The sequence below is a fragment of the Chamaea fasciata genome, unplaced genomic scaffold (genome assembly GCF_029207755.1).
Source record: "Chamaea fasciata isolate MVZ Bird 193981 ecotype frontalis unplaced genomic scaffold, bChaFas1.0.hap1 SCAF_7, whole genome shotgun sequence".
NCBI classification, from domain to species: domain Eukaryota; kingdom Metazoa; phylum Chordata; class Aves; order Passeriformes; family Sylviidae; genus Chamaea; species Chamaea fasciata.
The window spans coordinates 52,824,249-52,846,630 of record NW_027094092.1 but is presented as its reverse complement, the minus strand read 5'-3'; the positions used below and the strand labels follow the sequence as shown (position 1 = coordinate 52,846,630).

The 22,382-nt window shown below is 46.9% G+C and overlaps 1 protein-coding gene across 1 annotated transcript; it reads right to left on the bottom strand.

Annotated features, from left to right (window-relative positions):
* Nucleotides 1-71: 71 nt before the first annotated feature.
* On the bottom strand, nucleotides 72-21,844 carry EXOC3L4 (exocyst complex component 3 like 4). Its single transcript, XM_066188864.1, has 12 exons — nucleotides 21,529-21,844; nucleotides 19,585-19,975; nucleotides 16,300-16,951; nucleotides 13,615-13,732; nucleotides 12,503-12,628; nucleotides 11,156-11,256; nucleotides 9,694-9,789; nucleotides 7,593-7,707; nucleotides 5,500-5,622; nucleotides 5,066-5,218; nucleotides 3,550-3,671; nucleotides 72-1,433 (listed from the first exon to the last, which is right to left on the bottom strand). The coding sequence occupies exons 2-12, from the start codon at nucleotides 19,916-19,918 to the stop codon at nucleotides 1,271-1,273; spliced, it is 2,103 nt and encodes a 700-aa protein (XP_066044961.1). The 5' UTR covers nucleotides 19,919-19,975; nucleotides 21,529-21,844; the 3' UTR covers nucleotides 72-1,270.
* Between the last annotated feature and the right edge of the window lie 538 nt (nucleotides 21,845-22,382).

The following is a 22,382-nucleotide window of genomic DNA, read 5'->3' as shown; positions in this document are numbered from 1 at the left end:
GTGGTGCAGCCTGAAGCAAAGGAAACAAAAGAGACTCACTGCTGATGCTGTAAGCTCTGCTGCCAGAAAAAATAGTGTTCAAGGCTATGCCATGTCCACATTTATCATTTTAATAGATCATAAACACATCTCTGTAAAGTCTTAGATTAAATCCTGTGGAGGGCAACCTAAAGGATAAATTGAATTAAATAAAATCAGATTTATACAGCTTTAGGCTGAATGTCTCTTTCAGTCTCCCCTGCAGATGCTGGATGTAATGTTTTTGGATCCTTCATGGAGTTAATCCTATGGTGATCCGTGCCCATCGGTGGGATGATGCTGTTTTACACCAGATGAGGATCTCATCTGTAGAACTGCCTGTCCACCTCACATTTGGTTTCAAACTGCAGTCAGATTGTAACAGATTTGTTAAAATGCATTTAAACACACAAGAAAATGGACTAGAGGCACGGTGGCACTTTCCCCAAGTCAAGGAGAACTTGGAGCCTCCCTCCACATGGCATATTTGATCCAGACCTGTCTGTACACACGGAGGTGTGATGGCATGAACAGATCTTCAGTCCAACAGGAGTTTTGCAAGGCAGCCCTCGACTGAGGAAAATCTGCTGAAATGCCTGAGGGGCCACCCTGGAGGGGAGAGTGTTCCATGTGTGTGTCCTGGCCATGGGGTTTGGTTACCCAGTGTTTTCCTCCCCAGGCAGGTAGTGGTTTGTGCTCTCAGGTCACAACGTCACAACCTTGTGTCATGCCAGCTCAGACAGCTGATTTGTGGGGGAGGAAATAAAACTTGGATGCTACCACATCCCTGCCCAAGTTCTGCCCCTCGATTGCTCATGGGTACTAATTATGAGGGAGGGTCTTGCTCTGCTGCTATATAATTATGCAGAGCACAGTCCAAACCTTAATATAGTGCTGAGGCCTTAATATAGCTCTGAGTGAACTGTTTTCGGTTTTCTTCTGCTCTTTGAAAATACATTCAATCTTGTACCAAACAGTGGAGCAGCCTCCTAGGAATAGAATCCACATGGAACATGAGATGGACACCGTGCCTAGACTGGGGCTGCTGTGCAGGAGCTCTTACAGGAGGCTGGTGTCTTGGTGCATCTGTTGCCTTTGGGTTCTGAACGTGGGGTAGCAAGTTCAGGAAACTACTCCTTTCTCCATAGCAGTCAAAAATCTGGGTTTGCAGAGGAGCAAGATGAATTAGCAGATTCTGGATCATGTGTAGAGGCAGTGTAGGAGGAGGCAGGATGCTGACCTTGGTCCTGTGTTAGAAGCAGCTGATGATTACTGGAACATCAATTTCAGCGAAGAGTCTGCAGCCCTCCCCTCCGTCAGAGCTCTCCTGTGCAGGGCACACTTGCCGGAAAATCGCCGCTCTCCTGGCACGCCCCAGCCCCCGGAGCGCCAGGATGGCCAGGACGTGATCCTTCCTGCAGAAACCAAACAACACCTGGCTCAGATCTGGTCAGCAAAACCAGCCCAGTGGTGAGCAACCAACAGCTGTGCTGGAGACAGAGCAAGGCTATAGCAAAGTGGCAGGGACTGACTCCTCACCACACTGGGGGAGCCACCAGGATGGGAGTCTGTAGCCCCTGGAGGTACCAAAGCAGCGAGCAGTAGCTCCTGCCACACCACACTGGTGAGACAGCCTCCTGCTGCTGGTGCTTCAGGGAATTTCCTCCTGTCTCTCCACACCCGTGATGCCCTTTGCATGTTTTCCAGAGAGGCTGTGGACCTTTTGTGTAATGATTATTTTGAGATGAGTAATGGAAGTGCTAATATTTAGGAAGCTGATAGGCACTAATTAGATTAGAGCTGGAAAGCCAACTTGGAAACATACCCTGTTCCAGTAATCTCAGTGTATACAAATTCAGCGACGTCTCTGAGAGCTCAGGGGAAAAATTAACAGGGACCTGAACAGGAAGCAATGCAGGTCCAGCAGGTTCCGCCTCATTTTCCGAACTTAATTGTTAAAAATAATGTTACTCAATAATGGAAAATCAGAAATTAAATAAACCAAGAGGACAAGCCTTAAAACCTGGCTTGGGTCTGAGGCTAATGATGAAAAAGTACCACAAATCACAGCCTTGTGAATTGCTTTTCTGACTGGGAAATGGTTTTCAAGTAGCCATCGTTGATGACTAGCCATCATTTACCTCCCCCATCCTCCCCAGAACAGGCACTGCCTCTTTTTCAGCTTAGTCTGGCCACTGGAATTAAACCCTTATTGGGATTTATTTATTTGTTTGGGTTTGTTTGGTTTTTTGTTTGTAGGGATTTATTTTTTAAGATATGTATGTTCACCTAGGAAATTACTCAGGTACAATTGTTCCTTTACATGTCCCAGGTCTTGAATTCCTCCACACAGATAGGCCTAAAGAATATCTGAACCACCCAAGTTAAATCTAGTTAGGAAAAATTTTGAGCCTCAGTTTTGGGGAGAGGTGAATATATTTAATGTGGTATTTTTTTTTCTCAGTATTTGAGGGTCCACTTCAGTATTCTAGCAATTAGTTAAATCTTATGGATTATTTTGATTGCACAAATGTCATCCAGTGCTGAAACTTTTGGGGCTTTTTTTCTGAAATTACTCTGATGAAATGGAATTTGTTGCAATCTCTACCACTGATATTCATTCTCAGTGGTTTGAAAGAAGAGCTGTAGAAGAAAAGGTAACTTCTGATTTGTAGCTGCTTAGCCATGCACAGAGCTAGTCACTTTCTTTACTTTTCCAGAAGTTTTAAATTTTCCAGATGCAGCCTTGGAACAGCAAATGGAAAGTATAGAAGAAAGAATTTGTAGTTTATTCCAAAATTTAATGGTTTTGTTGAGGCCATTTCAGAAACTGCAGCTGAACTGTGTCAATGTTTTCCACACTTTGAGGTCTGAGCCTGGAAACAGGAGACAAACTATTTGCTCCACATCTGGAGCCTGCAGATTGGCAAACAGGGCTGATACTGGTGATGCAGTGGAAAGCAAACTGGAGCTTTATTATGAAATAAGGTTCATTTAGAGCAATAAAATGGAATTCAGTGATAGAATGCATGGGAATGGTTCAAAGCTGTGTCAAGGGAGCTCTAGACTTGACATTAGGAAGCATTTTTTAAATGAGGTGCTGGAACAGGCTTCCTAGGGAGGTAGTTGATGTCCCAACCCTGTCAGTGCTCAAGAGGCATTTGGACAATGCCTTTAATAATTTACATTAACTTTTGGTCAGGCCTGAAGTGATCAGGAAGTTGGACTGGATTAACACTGTAAGTCCTTTCCTAATAGATTGAAATACCTCTATTCCATTCCATTCCGAAATGAAAAGGCTTTGAAATTTGTGTGCATTGTAAGATACAGCACACAGGGGAAAGAAAGAAAGAAAAAGTATGCAGCCATAAAGAGAGAAAAATAAATTGAGATTCCCACTGGTGTAGGCATCCTGGTCTCTAACATTTGGCCACAAACAAAGAGAAGCTGAAGAGCTTGGACCAGGCACAGGGCAAGTTGGTGGTTTTTGGGATGGAGCCCAACAGTTCTGGCATCTGCTGCTTCACGTACCTGATATCTGGGTAATCCTGGCACAGCTCCTTGACATATGCCTTGATTTTGTCTTTTTTCTCCTCCCCAATGATATTGGCAATGTGATCTATGGCTGGGAGGAGCCAGTCAGCATCAGAGCCCTGTGGATAAAGAATGACATGGGGACATCAGGGACAGCAGCAGCCTTTTTCCGATGGTGCGGGCACGGCAGTGGGATGTACTGGAGTGAGCCAGGACTGCTGCAGGCAGGACAGGCTGCCTCAGGCGGGCAGCAGGGTGCTGGGTGGCAATGGCAAGGCACCCCCAGGAGCTCTCCCAGGCCTGGCCCTGCACTTCCCCGTGCCCACGAGTACCCAAGCAAGCCAGACCCTGAGCAGGGCATTGAGGCTGTGGTGCAGCATAGCAGTAGATGCCAGAAGCTTCACCTCCTGCTGCCTGATACTTTCATGTCCTTCATCTCTGAGATGGGATTTAGTGTCCTGGATGCCTGACTTTCCACAAAATCCAACTAATTCAACTTTGACTTCCCTGAAAATCCCAGACTGATGTTGTTGTGGGAGATGGAAATATTAAAAGTTAATGACGCAACCAAATGCAACCATTGTGTTGACCAACAGACACCTAAACTGCAACAATCAAGTCTTGTTGCTGGATCCTCAGGTGGTGATACTGTTCCTTTCTGCTATCTGCTCTTATCTTTTTTTTCTTTTCCTTATATATTTTCTTAAGTGATATTTTTATACTTTTATATTGTTAAAGGTAATAACCAAAATGGCTACATACCTTCTTTCCATTGTAATCAAATTGTTTTAAAATAAACCAGCCATACACACACACACATATCCATCCATCCATCCATCCATCCATCCATCCATCCATCCATCCATCTATCTATCTATCTATCTATCTATCTATCTATCTATCTATCTCTATATATCTCACACTGATCACTCAGTGTTGTGCCACTCTAATCTGGCCCAAGGGATTTATTAACAGGAACCTCATTTCCCCATCTTTGGGGGTGGATTTTAACAGTTGTCGAGTCACAAAACACTCAGACTGTCACCACTATCTCCTCACACCCTGCTGTACACAGACTATGTACCCAGATGGAACTTCTCATGGGACTCAGCTCCATGAGCTGTACCCAGGACAAGGATTCTTTGGTGACAAAGTGCATCCCACGGCCTGAGGGAAGAGGCCCAGGAAGAAGCTGCCACAGGATGAGTGTGATCCTACCCCACACGAACCATCCTATGCAAAGCTCCCTGGGAACATGTTTAAAACCAGGTGCTGCCATCAGAGAGCTGCTGGCTAAACATGCACAAGCTGCCAGTGCAGAGAGGCTGCCAGGCTGGAAACCCACACCATGAACCTGCAGCAACCACCTTGCTCCCTCTCTTTTCAGCACTTCTGTATTTCTTGCGGCTTGTCCTCCTCAAGAGCCTACTGCCTGGTCTCTGTGAAGCCGAGTGGGAATATTGCACCTCTGGGGGTGGGGCAGCCAGGGGATGCCAGGAGACAACTCACACACCTGATCAATGAGTACACTGTGAATGGTTGCAGCTTCCAGGCTCATCTTTCTGCTCGCTTTCTGACGTGTCTCCCTGTTCATTTTCCACCTGGGTTTGATGACCTGTGTGATGTATTCCTTCACCACATATTTATGAACTTCATGTAGAAGGTCCTGGTTAAAAAGAAGCACACCTCATGGGTTTTTTTGTCCATTCAAGGCCAAGGCAGTGAGAGAGAGCAGGGAAAGCCCTCAGGTCTTTGGCAGCACCTGAGGGCATAGAGGAGGTACAGGAAGGCAGCACACCATCAGCACACACTCACTCATATCTGCAGCCCCCACAGTGATAAAGAGTAACCGTTGTTGCAGAGGAGACTGCAGGTCTTACCACATCCTGAAAATGATGGTATGACCCCTCAGCATCCCTCTGCCCAGGTATGGGACCAGCTGCCTACCTGCCCCAGGGGCTCCCTCATGTGCTGCAGGTGCTCAGAGAACTGTGAGACTGCCGACACCAGCAAGTCCGGCCTTTCTGTTGCCAAAATCCATTTCTTGGTCAGGATTCTCTTAAGGAGTGGCTGTAAAAAAGACCAACTCACTAATGCACAGGTATATTCAGACTAGCTGATGATGCCCTAGCTGAAGGCACCCAGCCTGATCTCAGGCTTGAACTGAAAGCACAGAGCACCCCCTCTGCATGGAGACACACAAGGAGCAGGGTGGGTTTCTCTCTCCACCCCAGGGAATTCACACCCATGTCTCCCCTTCCTGGGCAGGCCTCCCAGTGCAGAGAGGAGAAGCATCACACCCTGAGCAGGAGATGTTTTGGCATTAATGGCTTATTTGGGATACCTCATTTCCTTGCTCTATGCCACCTTCTGATCCATCAACTCTGTTTCTTTAGGTAAATAAATATGTTTCTCTAATATATTGGGGAAGAAAGAGATGATTATCACAAGCAACTCAGGCATGACTAGAACAGGCTGTGGTGGGCAACCATGTTTGCCAGTGTTACATGGGTTTGCACCAGCTATGGAAACGAGAAGTCACTTGGTAGTGAATCTGTTGGAAATTAGCCCAGTAATCCATCACCTCTGCAGCCTACTCCGTAAGGAAATCAAGTCCTTTGTGTTCACAGCCCTTCCAGGATGCTGCCTGTACTCCTGCAGGCCTGTATGAAGCCTTGCTGGGGTTTTTCTTTCTGCTCCTTGCTCTGATGTGGTGGTGAGGGGAATGGCAGCTGGGAGCATCTCCAGCTTTATGCCTCATGGTTGGTGATAACATGGGGGTGATGGCACTATTTTCCATCTGTCCTGGGTACAAGGTACTCTGACCAAGTGTCCTCAACAGTTTATTTTCCTTTGCTGGGTCCCTAGAGCTAATGTACCTTCATATAGAAACTGCAACATCTGCTAAAGACTTCTGGCACCTGCAAGAGACTTCCCTAAAGACCAAATACAAAATATTCTTCCTCTGGCATGTCCCCTTTTCGCTTCCTAGCTCTCATGATCTCTGTCTTTAGACTCCTGGCAATCTCCTTCCCAATTATCTCCCCCCCTTGCTGTGCTCCCAGCCTGCTGGAGAGCTGTTTAAAAATGCTTTGCCTCAGCCTCTCTCAGTTCTCACGACATTTCAGCTCTCTTGCTCAATGCCTTGGCTCGGGGCCTTCCTCGCCTGCTGCTTAGGCTCCAAGACAAGATCTGCAGTCACTGGAAAGCCCCTTGGCCAGGAGGGCTTGGCTTGGGTTGGAGAAGTTCCATGACTGTCTTGGTTTCTGGAAGTTATGTTTGGGGATTTAGAAAGTGAATTAGGATCAAGTGAAAAGGGATGGGACCAAAGGCTTGATTTCCCCCATCTCTTCTATAATACCAGCTGGAGCTAGTGGACCCCAACTGGCTAAGAGCAGAAAGGCTCATGCACAGCAGCTGAGAAGCACAAACTCCATTGCAGCACATTGCCTTTAGGCCTCTTAACACAAGTCAAATTTTATCAGGGTTTTATCAAAGGATACAAGATTTTTAGCATTCTCATTCTGGAACACTCAGTCTTTTGTCACCATGGGAACAGCCTGGAAAAACCACCCCTACCAGAACGAATGGTGTCCCATCTGAAAAGGTTTCTGGTAGACTGTGATGGTTGGTCTATGAATCAGTAAGTCAAAGTCCTGGAAAATCTAAATGATTTGATAGAAGGGAAAGTGTCCCATTGGTGGTGTTCAGCTGGCCTCTCCAGTGCTTCACTTTGGATAAGATTTTCCCCACTGCTTTGCCTGAGAGACTGGAAGCTGCTAAATATCATTTGCTTTTGATTGTTATTAACAGCTTGAAAAATGTATCATTGCTCATAGCAAAAAATTCCCAAGATGCTGAAAGTGTTGCTTTTTAAGGGGGTTTTCCACAAGTGTTAAATGCATTTTGGAGGAACCATAATGTCATGTGCTGCAAAATGAAAATGACGTTTATTTGGTGAGACAAGGGAAGGGCAACGACCCCCAGCTGCTGCACATAGCCCTTATATTGAGAAAACAATGTGGCAAAGATCCTCTTACCTGTGCTTTTGTTCTTAATTTTGTTAAAAATATAGTTGTGAAGTTCCTTGTCAGAGCTGCCAAAATCTTCTGCAGTTGCTCAGTATTGACTTGAAATGTTTTTTCTAACCCTGACCTACAGAGAGACAGAGATCACCAACGAGTTAATGTTAAAATGTTAACTATTACACAGCCCTAAGCATGTTATCTGAATCAGCATGTTGGATATTATTTTTAAATAAACTTCTGTTTCTATTACTTCCTCTTGGAAACACTTACTGAGTGGAAGTAATGGCTCTTTTTGCACAATCCTGTACACTGAAAATTAATCATAGATGAGTAATTGTGGTTAAAAACCCCCTCAGATTTCCTCATCAGGTGGGACAGTGCAGCCATGCGGAGCAGTTGCGTAGGCCAGTTGTTTACTCAAGCAACACCTCTGCTAAATGATTTCCAGGCACCTGGGTGAGAACTGAGGGCACTGGGGGAAAAGTGAATAATTAAGCCAGAGAAGGGAAAGCTGCTGACCCTGTGTCCCCCAGAGCCTGTCTGATTCACTCCACACAATGTCTATCAGCAGCAGCTGGGATGGTAACTGCGGGGATGGAAACCTATGGAATTTCCTAAGGACTGTGCATACTTCTGCACTGTTTTACCTTATGAGAAAGAAAACTTCTGAGAAGTTAATGAAATTCCCAGTGTGTGTGCTTTAGGGGCATTGTGACCTCCTGGCTTTCTTCTCACTTTCCATCCTTGTCCCACTGTAACATGCTCAGTGTTGGTGAGGGGGGAACTGAGGCAGCACCACCACGAAAAAAAGGCATCACCAGTGATGTCTGAGCATCCCTGGATGTGCCACATCCACTGCTGTAAACACGGAGACCAGCAGGTTTCTGTCACTGCTCAGATTTATATATCTGAGGCTGCTCTGGCAGAGCTATAAAGCACCCAACACCATCCCTGTCATCCCAGGCTGGAACTCAGGACTATAACTGTGGTTGAACACCTGAAGTCCGAGTCCAGCATCCAAAAATCGTGCTGTTAGGACACCTACCTCTGCCCCACAACTCATCACCCCAGGCTGATGAGTGTTTAACTTGGCTCAGGAATAAACCCAGCACCCAAACACTGCCAGCTCCCTGCCTGGGGCTGGCGTCTCCCTTCACCCCCTCTCATTGCCCAGCAGGGAAGGGGCAGCGATGTCCCGCAGGGGCAGCAGGAGGCAGGGAATGCAATTTCCTCGGCGGGGCGAGCATTGCTGGAGAGACCGTGCCATCTAGAGACTTGCTGGCGGTAGTGCTGGCTGCGGCTGGAGCCGCCCGCTCCTGCGAGACACCGAGCACGAAATCCCCTGCATACCCTGCATTAATACTTGGCACATGCATCCCCGCCGGAGCGGAGCAGCAGCAGGGGGTGGAAATCACAACCCAAACTCTCTGGTAGCCAGAGCCCACGCAGTAGTCCTGTGGTGTTTTGTCGGGTTGACAAAAAAAACCCACCACATCTGCATGGCAAAGATGTCCCCAGATGCTGATGAGCCACTGGGCGTCAGCACGGGGCTGATGGACCAGACCCTGGGACATGCACTCACTGGCACCATCCTACTTATGGGATGAGTTATAGATCTTTGACAGTCAGCCTGATGACACCTGTTCATCAGAGACACTTTCCAACACGTGGCTTGAAGTAAGTAATTCATGCAAAGCCCTGGAAGTTCCAGATGCCAGCAGCAATGGTAGGCATTTATTCTTGGGTTGAGTGCTTTCATAGAGTTTCCTCCAGCCCAGTGCCAAAGGCAGCCTTGAGGCCACGTTTCTGAGTTTATTCTGCTAACCTCCAGAACTAAAAAAAATGGGGAAAAAACACCCCTGAGGATGAAAAAGATGCTCTGAAAATGAGTTCAAAACTCATGCAAGAACTGCATCTATCCATATTTCTGTCTCTTCGCCCTTGTGGCTTTTATTTGCATCCCTTGGGGGAAATCCTCCCCTGAGATTAGAAGGGCTGGAGACTGAGCACCCACCAGGGCACCTCCAGGAGAGCTTGATCTTTCCTTTCCAGATCCTGCCACCCTCCCAGACCCCAGAAATGCAGTAGTTCGGCTCGGGGGGAGCAGACTTACACCAGGTCATGGAAGCTGTTGATGTAGGCAACAAGATAGGGCACAAAGATGGGGCTGTCCTGGGCAGTGCTCCACTCCATGAACTCCTGCTCAAACCTGTAAGAAAATACACCCAGGTAACACTAACAGTAGGGGCACTGAGGATGCCTCATCTTCTGTGTACATGGTGGTGTCAGGAAACACCCATGGCTGGCCCAACCTGTCCTCTCTGTATGCAGACAAGTTCTTTCCAGCTGCCATAACATGTGTGTGCAGTGGAGGGGAAGAGATAGCAGATAATTATGGGTTTAGGATGTGCTTGCCTGAGCAGGTACGCAGCACTTTTGGAGAGATGCCAGGGATGTTGGGAGGCCAAATTTCCGACTTTTCCTCATGCTGAGGGTTTAATTGCAGGTATGGCAAACAGGCTTATAAGTTTGAGCTTTCATTTCTCTGACTTTTGGGGCAATAGTATGTGCCTTTTCAGCACACAGGGCTGATTTTATAACAGAATATGTATAGGAATAGGGCAGCACAACTTCAGCATGGCTGTTAGGTGGTTGTAGCACCAATTTCATGGGGTTGACAGCTGTTTCACAGCCAGGTCCATGCTGAAGGCAGGAGGCTGTGTGCTCAGGCAGGCTTTTTCTGGTGGTCCCACTCTTTGTCAGGGTAAAGAAACCTGCTTGAGCTGGCCCCAGCCACTTGCATCTCAGGTTTGTTTAAGTAAAAGCTTAAGTTTCAATGTTCCCTTAATCTGAGAACCCTGGCTGCTCCAGCTTGCATGTTACGCAGTTAAAAAAAAAAAAAAAATAAAAGGAAAAAAAAAAGAAAAAGAAAGAAAGAAAAGGAAAAAAAAGATTGGGGGGGGTGGGGAAAGAACAAAGAAAAAAAGTAAAAACATTATTTCAGCAATTTCCTTTGGACACTGAGTAAATTTTAATGGACTCAGGAGGCAGCCCAGCTGTGTGTTTTGCCAGGGTGTAACAGAGAGGGTCTCATCAGCCATTTTTTATGCCTGTTACCATGGGATGCCAGAGAAAACCACTCAGCAGGACTCATCCCAGGATACCTAGATGATATTTTGGGCAAACAGGCTTTTGGTGTGAGGGGTCCATAACCACTGCTTGCTCATGACTGAAGCTGCAAGTGACCAGCATCCATTGTCACAAAAGTCCTGGGTGGATGGAACTGCAGTGGTCCCATCCCTTTCCACATAGCAGCTACTTCCCAGAACTCTGACATTAGATTTTTGGACTCACAGAGTCCCATCTGGGTCTGTTTATTACTCCCTCCAAGTTGTTTTGCAGCTTGCTTATTACTGGGCTCATTGTGATCTCTAATTCTCCCAGGAGCAGCCTTGTGTCTGCTCAGTGCCAGTGTCTGACCAGACCAGTGTCTAGTCCAGTCCAGTCCTTTTTCCTGTTTTTTTACCAGCATGGGACTCATTTAGAAAGAAAGTGCTGCCCAGAGCAGTGATGACCTTGGTATGAATTCGAGCAGCTCTACCATGCACAACTCAAGCATTTTTGTTTCCAGGCTTCTGCTGATATCTCTAGATGACTTCACATGCTGCACGAAGATCTAGAAAAGGGAATGAAGAAACTCCAGTGAGTGGGACAAGCACTGGTGAAACATCCTTCACAAGGATCTCATGCAGCTTTGGTCAGTAAGAATGGCTCACCTAGCAAAGGAGCAAACAGCTAACTTGTTGCCAGGAGCTTTGCATTAATCTCTGTGAGTTTAAAAAATTATAATGCGAAATGGGCCAAGAAGCACCAAATGATTTGTGATGTAATCATTCACCCCTAATGGCCTCATGCCCTTCTGTTGTCTGAGTGTGAGTTAGAGGCAGTGTTGGCTGGAGCTCCAAGGTGTCCTGGTGTCATCCTCCTCTTTTGGGGGGAATTGCTGGAGGGATCAACCCCCAAACCAAAGCCCAAGGGGAGCTCAGCTGTCCCTGTGTATGACCCCATGATAAGGGTGACTATAAGCCCCATCCCTGAGGGTCCACACAAGCCCTCTTCTCAGGAGTGATACCAGGGCAGCACAGAGGGTCAAGCATCACCCTGAACTCTTGTTTGCACTAGAACTCCTCCCAGATTCCCATTCCCACAACCCCAGCTACACTTCAGGACTGAGGTGTGTTGCAGTCCTACTCTGGTACTTCCCATGGCATCCTATCCATCTGCTAAATCGATTGAGACCTGCCTTCCCTGTGATCACATAATGTGTAATATTCCTCTATAGAAAAAGAGTCACATCAGCAGGCAAAACTTTGATTTTTCTGTCTTTCTCTCTCCCTCACTTTTTCTGTTAGTATTATTTAATTGAAGTGACTCAACCAATTGAGTGATGAGAATTAATCCTGCCTTTTTTACCCCGTAGTCCCTAAAGCTAGTAGGGGCTTTTGTTTTTTGTACTATTTAAATTGGAGTGGCTGTCACTGCCTACAGCCTTTCCCCAGCTTCCACAGCCCTGGGACAAAGTTGCTCTTTAAGCCAAAGGTTTTTCAAAGAAACCTTTTCTTTCCACCTTTTTTCCAATTCTCTTTCTTCTTCCTAATCAAAGAGGTTTAGGGACTTTAAAATCAGTTGCCTATTATGTTGCTGACACAATTGACAGCAGGTTTAATTTGCAGCTAGAAGGCAAGCGGGAGAGCTAAAAGTTGTAATAAACGTCATTTTCTGCTCTAATGTATTCTGCCAGTGTGTGACTTACATAAATTATCGCAGGAGGCGGTACCTCCACCCCAGAAGGAAACGATCCAGTTCCCCTGGAGCCAGAGAGACCCCCCACCCCCTCCCCTTTCCCTCAGCTAATTAAATACCGTTTGAATATCAAAAGAGAGTGAGGCGTGGTAGAGGTTTTCCTTCTCTTCTGAATGAACTTCCTTCTCCCACTTCTCCTTGACCTCTAGTCTCAGGATGTTTCCAAAATAACTTTTGATTTTCCCCTAAATGTTAAACACAGGAAGGAAACATGCAGCTCAGGATAATGAAGCAAACACGAGTACAGCACCTCGCTGCATTTTGCTCAGCACGTGTGTGTGGGCACCACTCATGCATGAAAAGGTAAGCAGAGTCACAGGCCTTGCTCCAGACCTCAGGAGGAATCAAGAGCTGTGCTATGTGTGTGCAAAGTACTCCCAAATCAAAGGAGAGTCATTCTCTTGGCAGGGAAACAGTGGATCAGCTGTTTGTTTGATTGCAAAGTCCTCCAGCACATGGAATGCACCGGGTCAGGATTAAAGATCAAACCAGTCCTTTCCAGGGTACAGCCGGTCAGGTAAGCAGGAGCACTGTTCAGTCCTGGCTGATAAATCAATCTTGTTGCAGGTGAAACAAAGTAATCTTTCACCAGCACCGTGGAGCAATACTGATTTCATTCAGCTGGGTACCTTGAGCTCACCTTGAGCTGTGCCCTGATTCAGAAATGATTTGCAAGAAAATGTCTGGGCCCAGCAAAGAGCCAGGAAAGTCTTACACAGCATGCCAGACAAGGACCACAGGAAGACAACCGGGAAGTGGCTTCATCAGAGTACACAGACCATGAGTGTGTCCTCTAGTGGGGATGCCCAAAGTCTGCCAATAGCAAACATCAGATGTGCTGGAGGAGATCCCACACAGTGACAGTAGCTGCTAAAATGCCTTTGCCCCTAACTTTGCAGTGTGTACAATCTTCTGAAGCTCAGCTATGACCTTTCAGTAAGTGTCTGCCATACTGACTGGGTCTGGTACAGTCCTGTTGGCTCTGCTTGGGTCCCCAAGATGGTATTCAGAAATTTTTTGCTTTAGAGTACAGGCCACTCTGTGTGGGGCCAGTAGGACTCAACACCTGGTGGGGCTGGAAACCACAATGTCATCCAAGACCTCTGTCTGGGAGGCTGGGCCTCCAGTACCTTCCCTGGGGGGCACGTGGGGACTAGGTCAAAACTCTCACCTTTGCAGAAGCAATGTAGTCGTTTTTCAGTTTATCCCAATTAGCTGGTGTCAACAGCAAGGACAGGTTTTCTGTCTTAACCTCTGGTTTGAGCTCAGGATGACCCAGAAAGTGTTCACTGGAAAGAATCAAATGAACAAATTACAATGCCTCAGAGTGTGAATAAACTGATGGAATATTCATGCAGCATGAGCTACATAATTATTAAGCCATGAGAAATATACTTAAAGCCTAAATTGTGCTGCTTGTTTTCAAGGTTTAACAAGAAAATTTTTCCTTTCTATTCAGAATCCTAATTATTCAAACCCAAAATGATCTAAAGTTCCAGCCCACTTCAGAAATCATGAGACTTGTGAGTTGTTTGGACATGAAAAGTGCTATGAGAATTTACGTTTTAAAATAAACAACATGAAGCTGATTCATTCGACTAGAAGCTTGCAAAATGCCTTTCAGGGTAATTCCTGTAGTAGGGCGTTGCTTTGGAGTTAGCCCATCTCCTTGCCTCCTCGACAGCATCACATCACAGCTCATGTCAGCCTGTGATTTGTCCCTGTGCATTGTCCTGATCCAGGGCAGTGGCAGAGCAGGACCTGGAAGCACTCCCGTGCCTGGGACACGAGCCGTGTTCCCTTGCAGATGGAAGTGGTGGGTGGATGTGCAGCTTCAGAGCCTGCCTCCAAAGAGGGCTCAGCTGACACATGACTTTGCTGCTCACTTTTCTCTGGACTGACATGTAATCAGGCCAACTGATTAGCACAGAAACAGGGGAAGGGAGGGAGTGTCTGTGTTCCTCTCTCTGGGGCAGGAAAAATGTCATTAGCTTGTACAACTGAATGTGCTACTCCTGCAACCTGCCACAGACTGTGGAGGCACCGCATCTTGCAGGGCAGTAAAGGTGGAAAAGAGAAAGAAGAAAATATTCATGCACTTCATGAAGGTGAATCCTAAGTTTTGAGCTGTCATCTTGTTAATCTGGGAACACAGCTGCAATGTCCTACACACAGCCTGAACATTTGCTCAGCCACCAAAATGGGTTCCCATTGCCACACCAGCACTGTGCCCACAGTTGGGTTCAGATACAAGTGAAGACTGTAATGGTCAGGCTGCTGCAGAGTGACTGCTCAGCAGAAAGTAAGTTCAGCCTGCTGATAGTGTCCTGGAGTCAATTCTTCCTTGGTCATGGTTCAGATTTCCCAGAAAGGAACATCTCCACATGAGGAGCATTGCACAACCCAGCTGCTGCCAGAGCCTGCTGCTCATTCTAAAGCACAACACAAATTTAAATATGGACTCTCTACCATAACTGAAAGGACAGTCTCAAGTGTATACTCAAGGGGCTTATTCCCAAACCCCCCCCCCCCCCCTTTTTTTTTCATTTGTTTGAATTGTAACATCAATAATAAGTTTGGGTCAGTCAATCTCTTCCTTTTTGATTATTTATTCCAAGAGACAATGAAGTTTTTTTGAATGGGAAAATCAAATGGAAACAGCCCAGAATAGCCAGGTGATTGCAAGCAGTGCCCAAAACAACTGCAAGCTCTCAATAAAACCTTTCACAGCAATTTAGAGAAACATAGAAAAACATAGAAGAAGGGCACTTTTCCTTGGTACAGAACCTGACTGCTGAAGCTTATTTCTTTCCCTGCTCTCCTGCAATGCTGGGGTGGGGCCATGCAGGAATTTCCCTTCAGATGAGATCTGCGGGGATTTGTGATGCTGAGGAGGTTACGTACATCTTTACGGTCATCACATTCCACGTGGGGTTTTATGAGCAACTGCATAAGTTCACAGAAGAAACCTGTTGAGGGCTGTTCAAAACAAAGACCACTTGCAAGTGTTTCTTACCCAAAAGCTACCTCAGGCTAGGGGTGTCTGGGCAACAGTATGCTACTGCTTGCCCTGCTCTGCCACTGCCCCCTTTCTGACCATTTTAACCCACTGTTTGGCTCAGTGTTGGTACTCCTGCCTTCACTCCTTCTTTGTTTTATTTGAGGGCTGCCAGTGGGTTTGTGTTTGTCCCTTCCTTGAACATCTGATTCAGGCCATACCTGGAGACCAGCTACCCAGGACAGACACAATTTTGCTTTGACATAACTGTTTTCACATGCTTATTTTCCAGATCCCTGAACTGCAAGGAGCTACGTCTTAAACCCCTCCCATTCAACCAGCAGACTCATCTGAGACAGAGCCTTTTGTTTTCATGTGTCTAATTACCCACGATGAAGTCTTGACTCCTCTTTAAGAAGACTCTGACCCCCTGCATGGGGGTTAACGTGGCCCATTTCCAAATACATCATAATTTTAATTAAACAGGAGGAAGAACTCCCCCACAGGTCCCACCTGTGCCTGGAAAAGTCACTGAACAGCTGTTGGATCTCACAAAATATATGCAGAAAGGAGGAGGTTTATCAGAGCAGGTTTATCAAATGCAGGGAGGAGCTTCCTGGCATGTGGGAGCAGCAAGTGGGAGAGGGAGGGGAAAATTGAGTGATGTATATCTGTAAAAAGCACCAATCCACAGACCATTGTCCCCACGTATTGACAGATTTGCTATCTGGTTCCACTGTACTCACTGCATCTCTCTTGCTTGCTTGGAAAACTGAGAATGGCTTGGTACTTTTGGAGTACCCCACAGCCCCATGGCTCCCTGGAGGAGGCATCCCTGTGGCAAACACAGCAGCTCACCTGTGGTAGGTGTTGGCCACCCAGTCAAGTAAGGTGTACAGCTCTTGGAAGTCCAGTGGTCCCTGGGAGAGCTCTTGCAAATGAGCGGCAATGGCATTGTGAAAAGCTTCCACATATGTGTCACACACCTGGTAGTCCTCTGGATAGCATTTTTTTATTGATGACTTGATTTTCAGTAAATCTTTCCTCAGGTGTTCCTGGAGGAAATGTAAATGGAGATCAAGCCAAGAAGTTGCTTCTTTCCTTGATGGCGTGGGTGCCTTCAGGACTCTTTTTCTTGCACTCTCTTTGATAGCTTCCCTCCATTGCTCCCTCCACTTTCTGGGTCTGCCGAGAAAATCTGACCCAGGATGAGCAGCATTGTCAGTGTTGGGATGAGCTGCTTCTTCACGGGCAATTAAAGTCACCATGGTGGTCAGCATGGTATGCTGTAAAGTGGGATCCTCCAGTGTTTCCTCCACTATGGATTGGATTGCATTTGTCATGGAGTTATAAAGCAAATCCACATCCTTCGATTTCCGTACGAGCTCCTGGGGGTTATCACTGTATTTCTCAGAATCCCGTTCAGAGATAGTCTCATCTTCCATTAACTTGATACTTGCAAATGCTTCCAAAAGTTGTCTTTTCTGAATGAGTTCATTGATTTCCATTACTGCAGAAACATGGGGGAAGGGGTTGGGATAGAGCAGGCATTAGGCTATTGACAGGTTGGTAACAGGACAAGATGCCCAACAGGGAGTCTTGCAGGGAGCTGTTCAGAATAGTCAGGTCCCAGCAGTGCCTCTGAGACTGACTCGGGGCCTTCCTGATCTCTCCAGCTCCTGTTTGACACAGGAGAGGAAAACAGTGGGAAAGCAATCACTGCAAATTGAGCCACATCCCTAAACAGCTGGTCACAGAGACAGAAAATATCAAAAAACCTGCTGATAGCCCTGCAGGAAGGCCTCGAGCAGTGGCTGGTGAGGCTTAGCAGAGGGACTGCCCACAGACAGGTGCCACCTGACAAGCACAGCCTCACATCAGTGATGCTTTTTTCCCAAGTGCTGAGCACTCCTGTCCCTCAGTAATCTGGGGAGGTATGGGCATTGTAGGTGCATCTAAACCTGTGGATTTGTGGTGCTCCTGGTACTCAGGTCTCATGTGGGTTTTCTCCACCTCCTTTGCTTTTGGCACCCACTGCCAGAACTGGCTGGTGTTGGCTGGGGGGAAGTCACCCAATACTGCCACCCCCAGAGTGGCTGAGGTCTACTGAGTTTCCCATTTGTTTTGCAAAGTCTTGCTCGTGCGAGAACCACTGCCTATTTGCCAGTAAGATAAGAAGTATTTGCCATGTGCTGAGGAGATCCAAGAGCACTGTTAGCTTTTGAGAGACCATGGGAACCTCTCACTGCCTCCGGCGTTGTAACAGATGCTCTGAACAGGAGATCCCACTCTGACACTGAGCATCAGAAAAATATTAAAGAGAAGGGAAAGGGTACCCTTAGGCATGTGTGGCCACTGCTTCTGGGACACACACATACCAAACGGTATGGAAAAATTGGAGAGCATTCAAAGAAGGACTGGTTCATAGCACATAATTTCTGCCCTTAGGCTTGTCTGCACACAGGTTTTATACCGTATATAACAAGTAATCTCTGTAGCATAAGAGTATCTGTATGAAGACAAAAATATACCAAATAACCAAACTGTTGATGCATCAGGGAGCACACAGATATTTGAGTGCCTAAATGGTGCTACAGTTGCTTCTGCACTCAGAAGAGAAGGAAATTCTACCAATTAACTTAGTCTCTTCTAGATAAAGTAACATAAAACCTGTGTTTACACAAATGCTTGCATTGAGAGACTAGAGGAATACATTCTGTTCTGTTTATCAAAGTGAGAAAACACCATTTAATCACCATCTAGGATAATTATTCAGGGAGGTGATGTTGGGTGCTAAATGGATCTTTAATTCAGCAATACAAGATCAGCCAGCTGGTGGTTGAAGGAAGACAATTGAAAGGCAATTAACCATTATACTGCTTAATGGTGCACATGGTGGAATCTCCATCACTTGCCACATTATCCCAGGATGGGATGTGTTTCCAACAGAGCTGCTCTAGTCCAGGCCAAACACAAGCTATTGGGTAGAGACTGGACCTTATTCGTGCAATTTCTCAGCTTGTTTATTTCAGGAGATCAGAAAGATTGTGATAACATTTTCTGCCACTCCTCATGTATGACCCTCGGATATCAGACTAGCAAAGTTTATGAGATGGGCTCAGATCCAGCTTACCAAGCCCACACTGTATCAATGCAAAGCAGTAAATCACTTCCCAGCACAGTAGAGCACATTACAGGCAGTATCAGGCAGTGTCAGCCCATGCATCTGATCCCTGTGGCACCCTATGCAGTGCACCAAGAATTTCTTTCAAGAAATTTAGACTGAGGAAAGGCCAAGTCATGTTGTTTCACCTCAGTCTATCTCCAGGTGAATGCATTGTAGCACCTCTGCCTTAAGAAGGTGGAGGGCAGCAATGCTCAAACCATGATCAAAGTCATTGCAGTTTGCTCACACCTGGGGAAAGATGAGAGCTATGCCAAAGTGAATTGTTATAATTTGTCTGAGACCTATCTATAAAATGCTGACAAAACACGAGAGCAACCAGCCTGAGGAAGACAAAAAGCAAATGCAGCACTGCTGTTGTGAGGACAGGCAGAAAGTCAATGCAAGAGAGCAAAATATCTGTGGAAGTTTCTTTGCAAGACAGTCTCTGAGATTAGGAAGCAAAGTGGAGCTTCCAAACCAGATCATAGCCAAACCATCTTTCTTGCCCTCTGGGCCTTACAGCACCCTACAGAGCACAGTGGGATGACTGTGGAGTCCCTGGCCACAGAGGACCATTGGCCTGAGAACTGAAGAGCAGAAACTGTCCAGGACTGCAATGCAGGCAATAGCACACTGCACTTGTAGGTATTGTCAGACCAGCAGTTTCTAAACTGTGCTCAGCAGCTTGGTGACTGATAGGGGTAATTGGCAATATCACACGGACAGGTTGACAGGTAGGCTGCTGATATGGCTAAACTAAAGCAGAAGAGGCCACAGAGCAGCATGTTCAGTGACAGAGCCTTGGCCAGGCTGGGCCGGGTAACATCCAATGAGTCCACGCAAGGAGTGCAGTTATCTCTCCCTTGTGAGGAGACGCCCAGTTCTTTAGCATCTCTGTTGGCCCCAAGCCTTGCACACTGTAAATTAATGTTACATTTATCCTCCAAGAAAATGGCACTGGTGGTTTTATGTCTTACCTGAAAGAGGTTTTGCTTCAATGGGCTCACATAGTTCACCAACCTTCTCAACACCATTACAAGTCGTGGGTTTGTTCTCCTCATAGCTCCTGAGTGTTCTCAGAAGTTTTTTTGCATTCCAAGTGCCAGTATCTTCCTTCCCTCTCTCTTTTTTCAGACTTCGTTTTGATTTCCGGATGCTGAGCACTGTTTTAATACCTCTTTCAAAGAACCCACTGTCCCCGCTCTGCGCATCTGGGCTGCTCAGTTCAGAAGCGACCTCCATCTTTTCCTCCCCTGGACTGTTCATTGGAGAGGTTGGTTCTAAGGTCACACTCCTGGTGTCTAACTCCATATTTCTATTTATCTTATCTTGAAACAGGAGGTTTACCAAACAGGTTGACGGCAATCACTGAAATGCATAAAACAACAGAATTAGAGATGTCCTTAACAGGGTATTACTGTGCCTCCAAAGTCAGTCCTGGACTGAGAATCTTTCCCAGTTCTTTCCTGCACCTAAATACAAGGACAGAGCAAGATGTTGTAGCCTGTAGCTGCTGAAACAATCTCTTTCCCCACAGACAGCAGATGCTGGCCTGCACCTAGTGCTCTGGAAAGCTTCACTTAACTCCATAAACCAGGCAAGTGGCAACTATTTCTCCAGCACCAGGGAATCATGAGATGTCAGAGATGTTGAAATTTGTGTAAACATAATGTTTCAGTGGGTAACCAGATACGGTTTTACTTTCCATTCTTCTATGGATTTCCAATCTTCTATTCTGATCTCCAGCCATGCAGGAATAATAATCTTCCTGAATGTCACTGGATTGTTTCCATTTTCTGATGTGAATATGGCAACTTTGGGTTTTGTTGCTACTTCTGCCCTGCTCAAACCCTGAGCTGCTGCTGCTGAAGGTGGCCCAGGGGTGAGTGGTTCTCAGCAGATAGCTGCTCCAGGCCCTTCCACCACAGCCACAGATATCTCTGCATTCTGAATCGTCATGGTTACAGCACAGCAGGCAGTACAAGGCAGGAAGGGTTCACATCACTCATCCTGCAGAGCACTGCATCCCAACATGCCAAGGATGGATATCTCCAAGGTCAAACAAACCTCTGCACAAGCTGTAGGGGCTGCAGCAGTAGATCCCAGATTTCAGCAGAAGTGCTCCTGTCAATGCTGCTGGGCTGCAGCCGAAGCCTCTGCACTTGCTCAGCTCCTGCCCTGCTGAAGACAAACTCCCCTCTGCCCATCCTGAGAGCTAGCCCAGGTGTTTGGGAAGAGGGAAGAGGGAGGTTTTGCCTTCTCTCCCTTGCAAAGGGCTCCCATCAAACCACCAGCTGACACAGCCTGTTCACAGAGCCATTGGACATTGCAGTGCCCTGAGGATGGAAAATGCCACATTTCTTCTGATCAGGCTTAAGGCAGCTGAGTGAGCAGTTCAGATTATTAGAAACAGCTGTTGCTTGAGGTGACAAAGGAACTGCCTGTCTTGGGTCTGTCCAACCCACAGAAGCCAGAGACTGAAAAATGATTGCAGTCAATAGACATGTTGGGACTCTGGAAATAGATCTCATCCTTCCTCAGTCAGTTTTGCTTCCTTGTGCATGGTTATTTCACAGGCTGTGAACTGCAGGGACAGAATCTTCCCATGGGTTTGCTGAGCTGTGGGGCTCAGCCCCTGCCTCACACACTCTCACAGGAGGGAGTATTTAACCATTCACTGCCTTGCTCAGGAGCTCACCCATCCCAGCCCAAACAGAGGGTGGGGGAGAGAGGAGGGCACCCCACCACCGCCCAGGGATTTCAGTGAAAGGAGGCTGAGATCTCAGCTCAGACTCTGGCTGGGGGTTCTGCAGACAGAGCAGAGCAGCAGCAATGGTCAAAGGGGTGACCTACATGGTGGAGAGAGCCAGGGGAAAAGGAAAAGAAGGTGTAAGCCCATGAGAAAGGAAAGGAATACATACCCCAGTCGTGGTTGAAGTGATCCCCTCTGCAGCAAGCTGGGATAGCACAGGTGTGATCCACAGAAACTGAGACAGAAACAGCTCAGTGCCACAGGAAATCCAGTGCAGGAGCAGTGGCAGGTGAGCAGCTCTACAGGACAGAGGTCCAGGCCAGCTCACCCACTTAGCTGACTGGGGCACTGTCCCTCACACATACGCTGGCCGAGGGGCTCCCTCTGGGAACGGTGCTGCTCTCCATTCTCCTTTACCCTCTGAAAAGGGCTGTTCAAAGTGGAAAAAAAAGGCCTGTCTGCACCTGCCCAGGAGCTGCAGCACCTTCACCTGTTTGATCTCTGGAAAAGACTAGGCACTGTTTCACTTTCACTATTGTCTGAGCATTTAAAAGAAGAGGTGGAGCAAAAATTCCAGGTTAATTATTACACTACAAGTGGAAATGAGGCCTCGAACCAGAGGTTCTCCAATGGGGTGAGCTGCTTCCTTGAGATGCCCTGGGGCAATGAGTGGAAGGAGGATTTCAGGATGAGGTCCTGTCCTGGTGGGCTGAAGCCCCACTTATCTGGGTAGGGGGGTTCAAAAGCAGCGCCAGAGCTGCTGTGTGGGATGGCTGCATTTCACCCCCTCCTGCCCTGTTTCTGCAGGTCACGGGTGGCTTGGTCCCAGTAATGATTGCCAGACTTGGGTGAGGGACAGGGAGTAATGTGTCCCCTGGTTAAATATTTATATATTCACATCCTCACTTTGCCCTGTGGGCACTTATTTCCGTGGGGTTGCTAGCCCTGGATCCCTCCATTCTCAGAGCATTTGGGAACCTTGGAGGGAACTCAAAGCAAAATAGCACGAGAAAATGGGCCTTG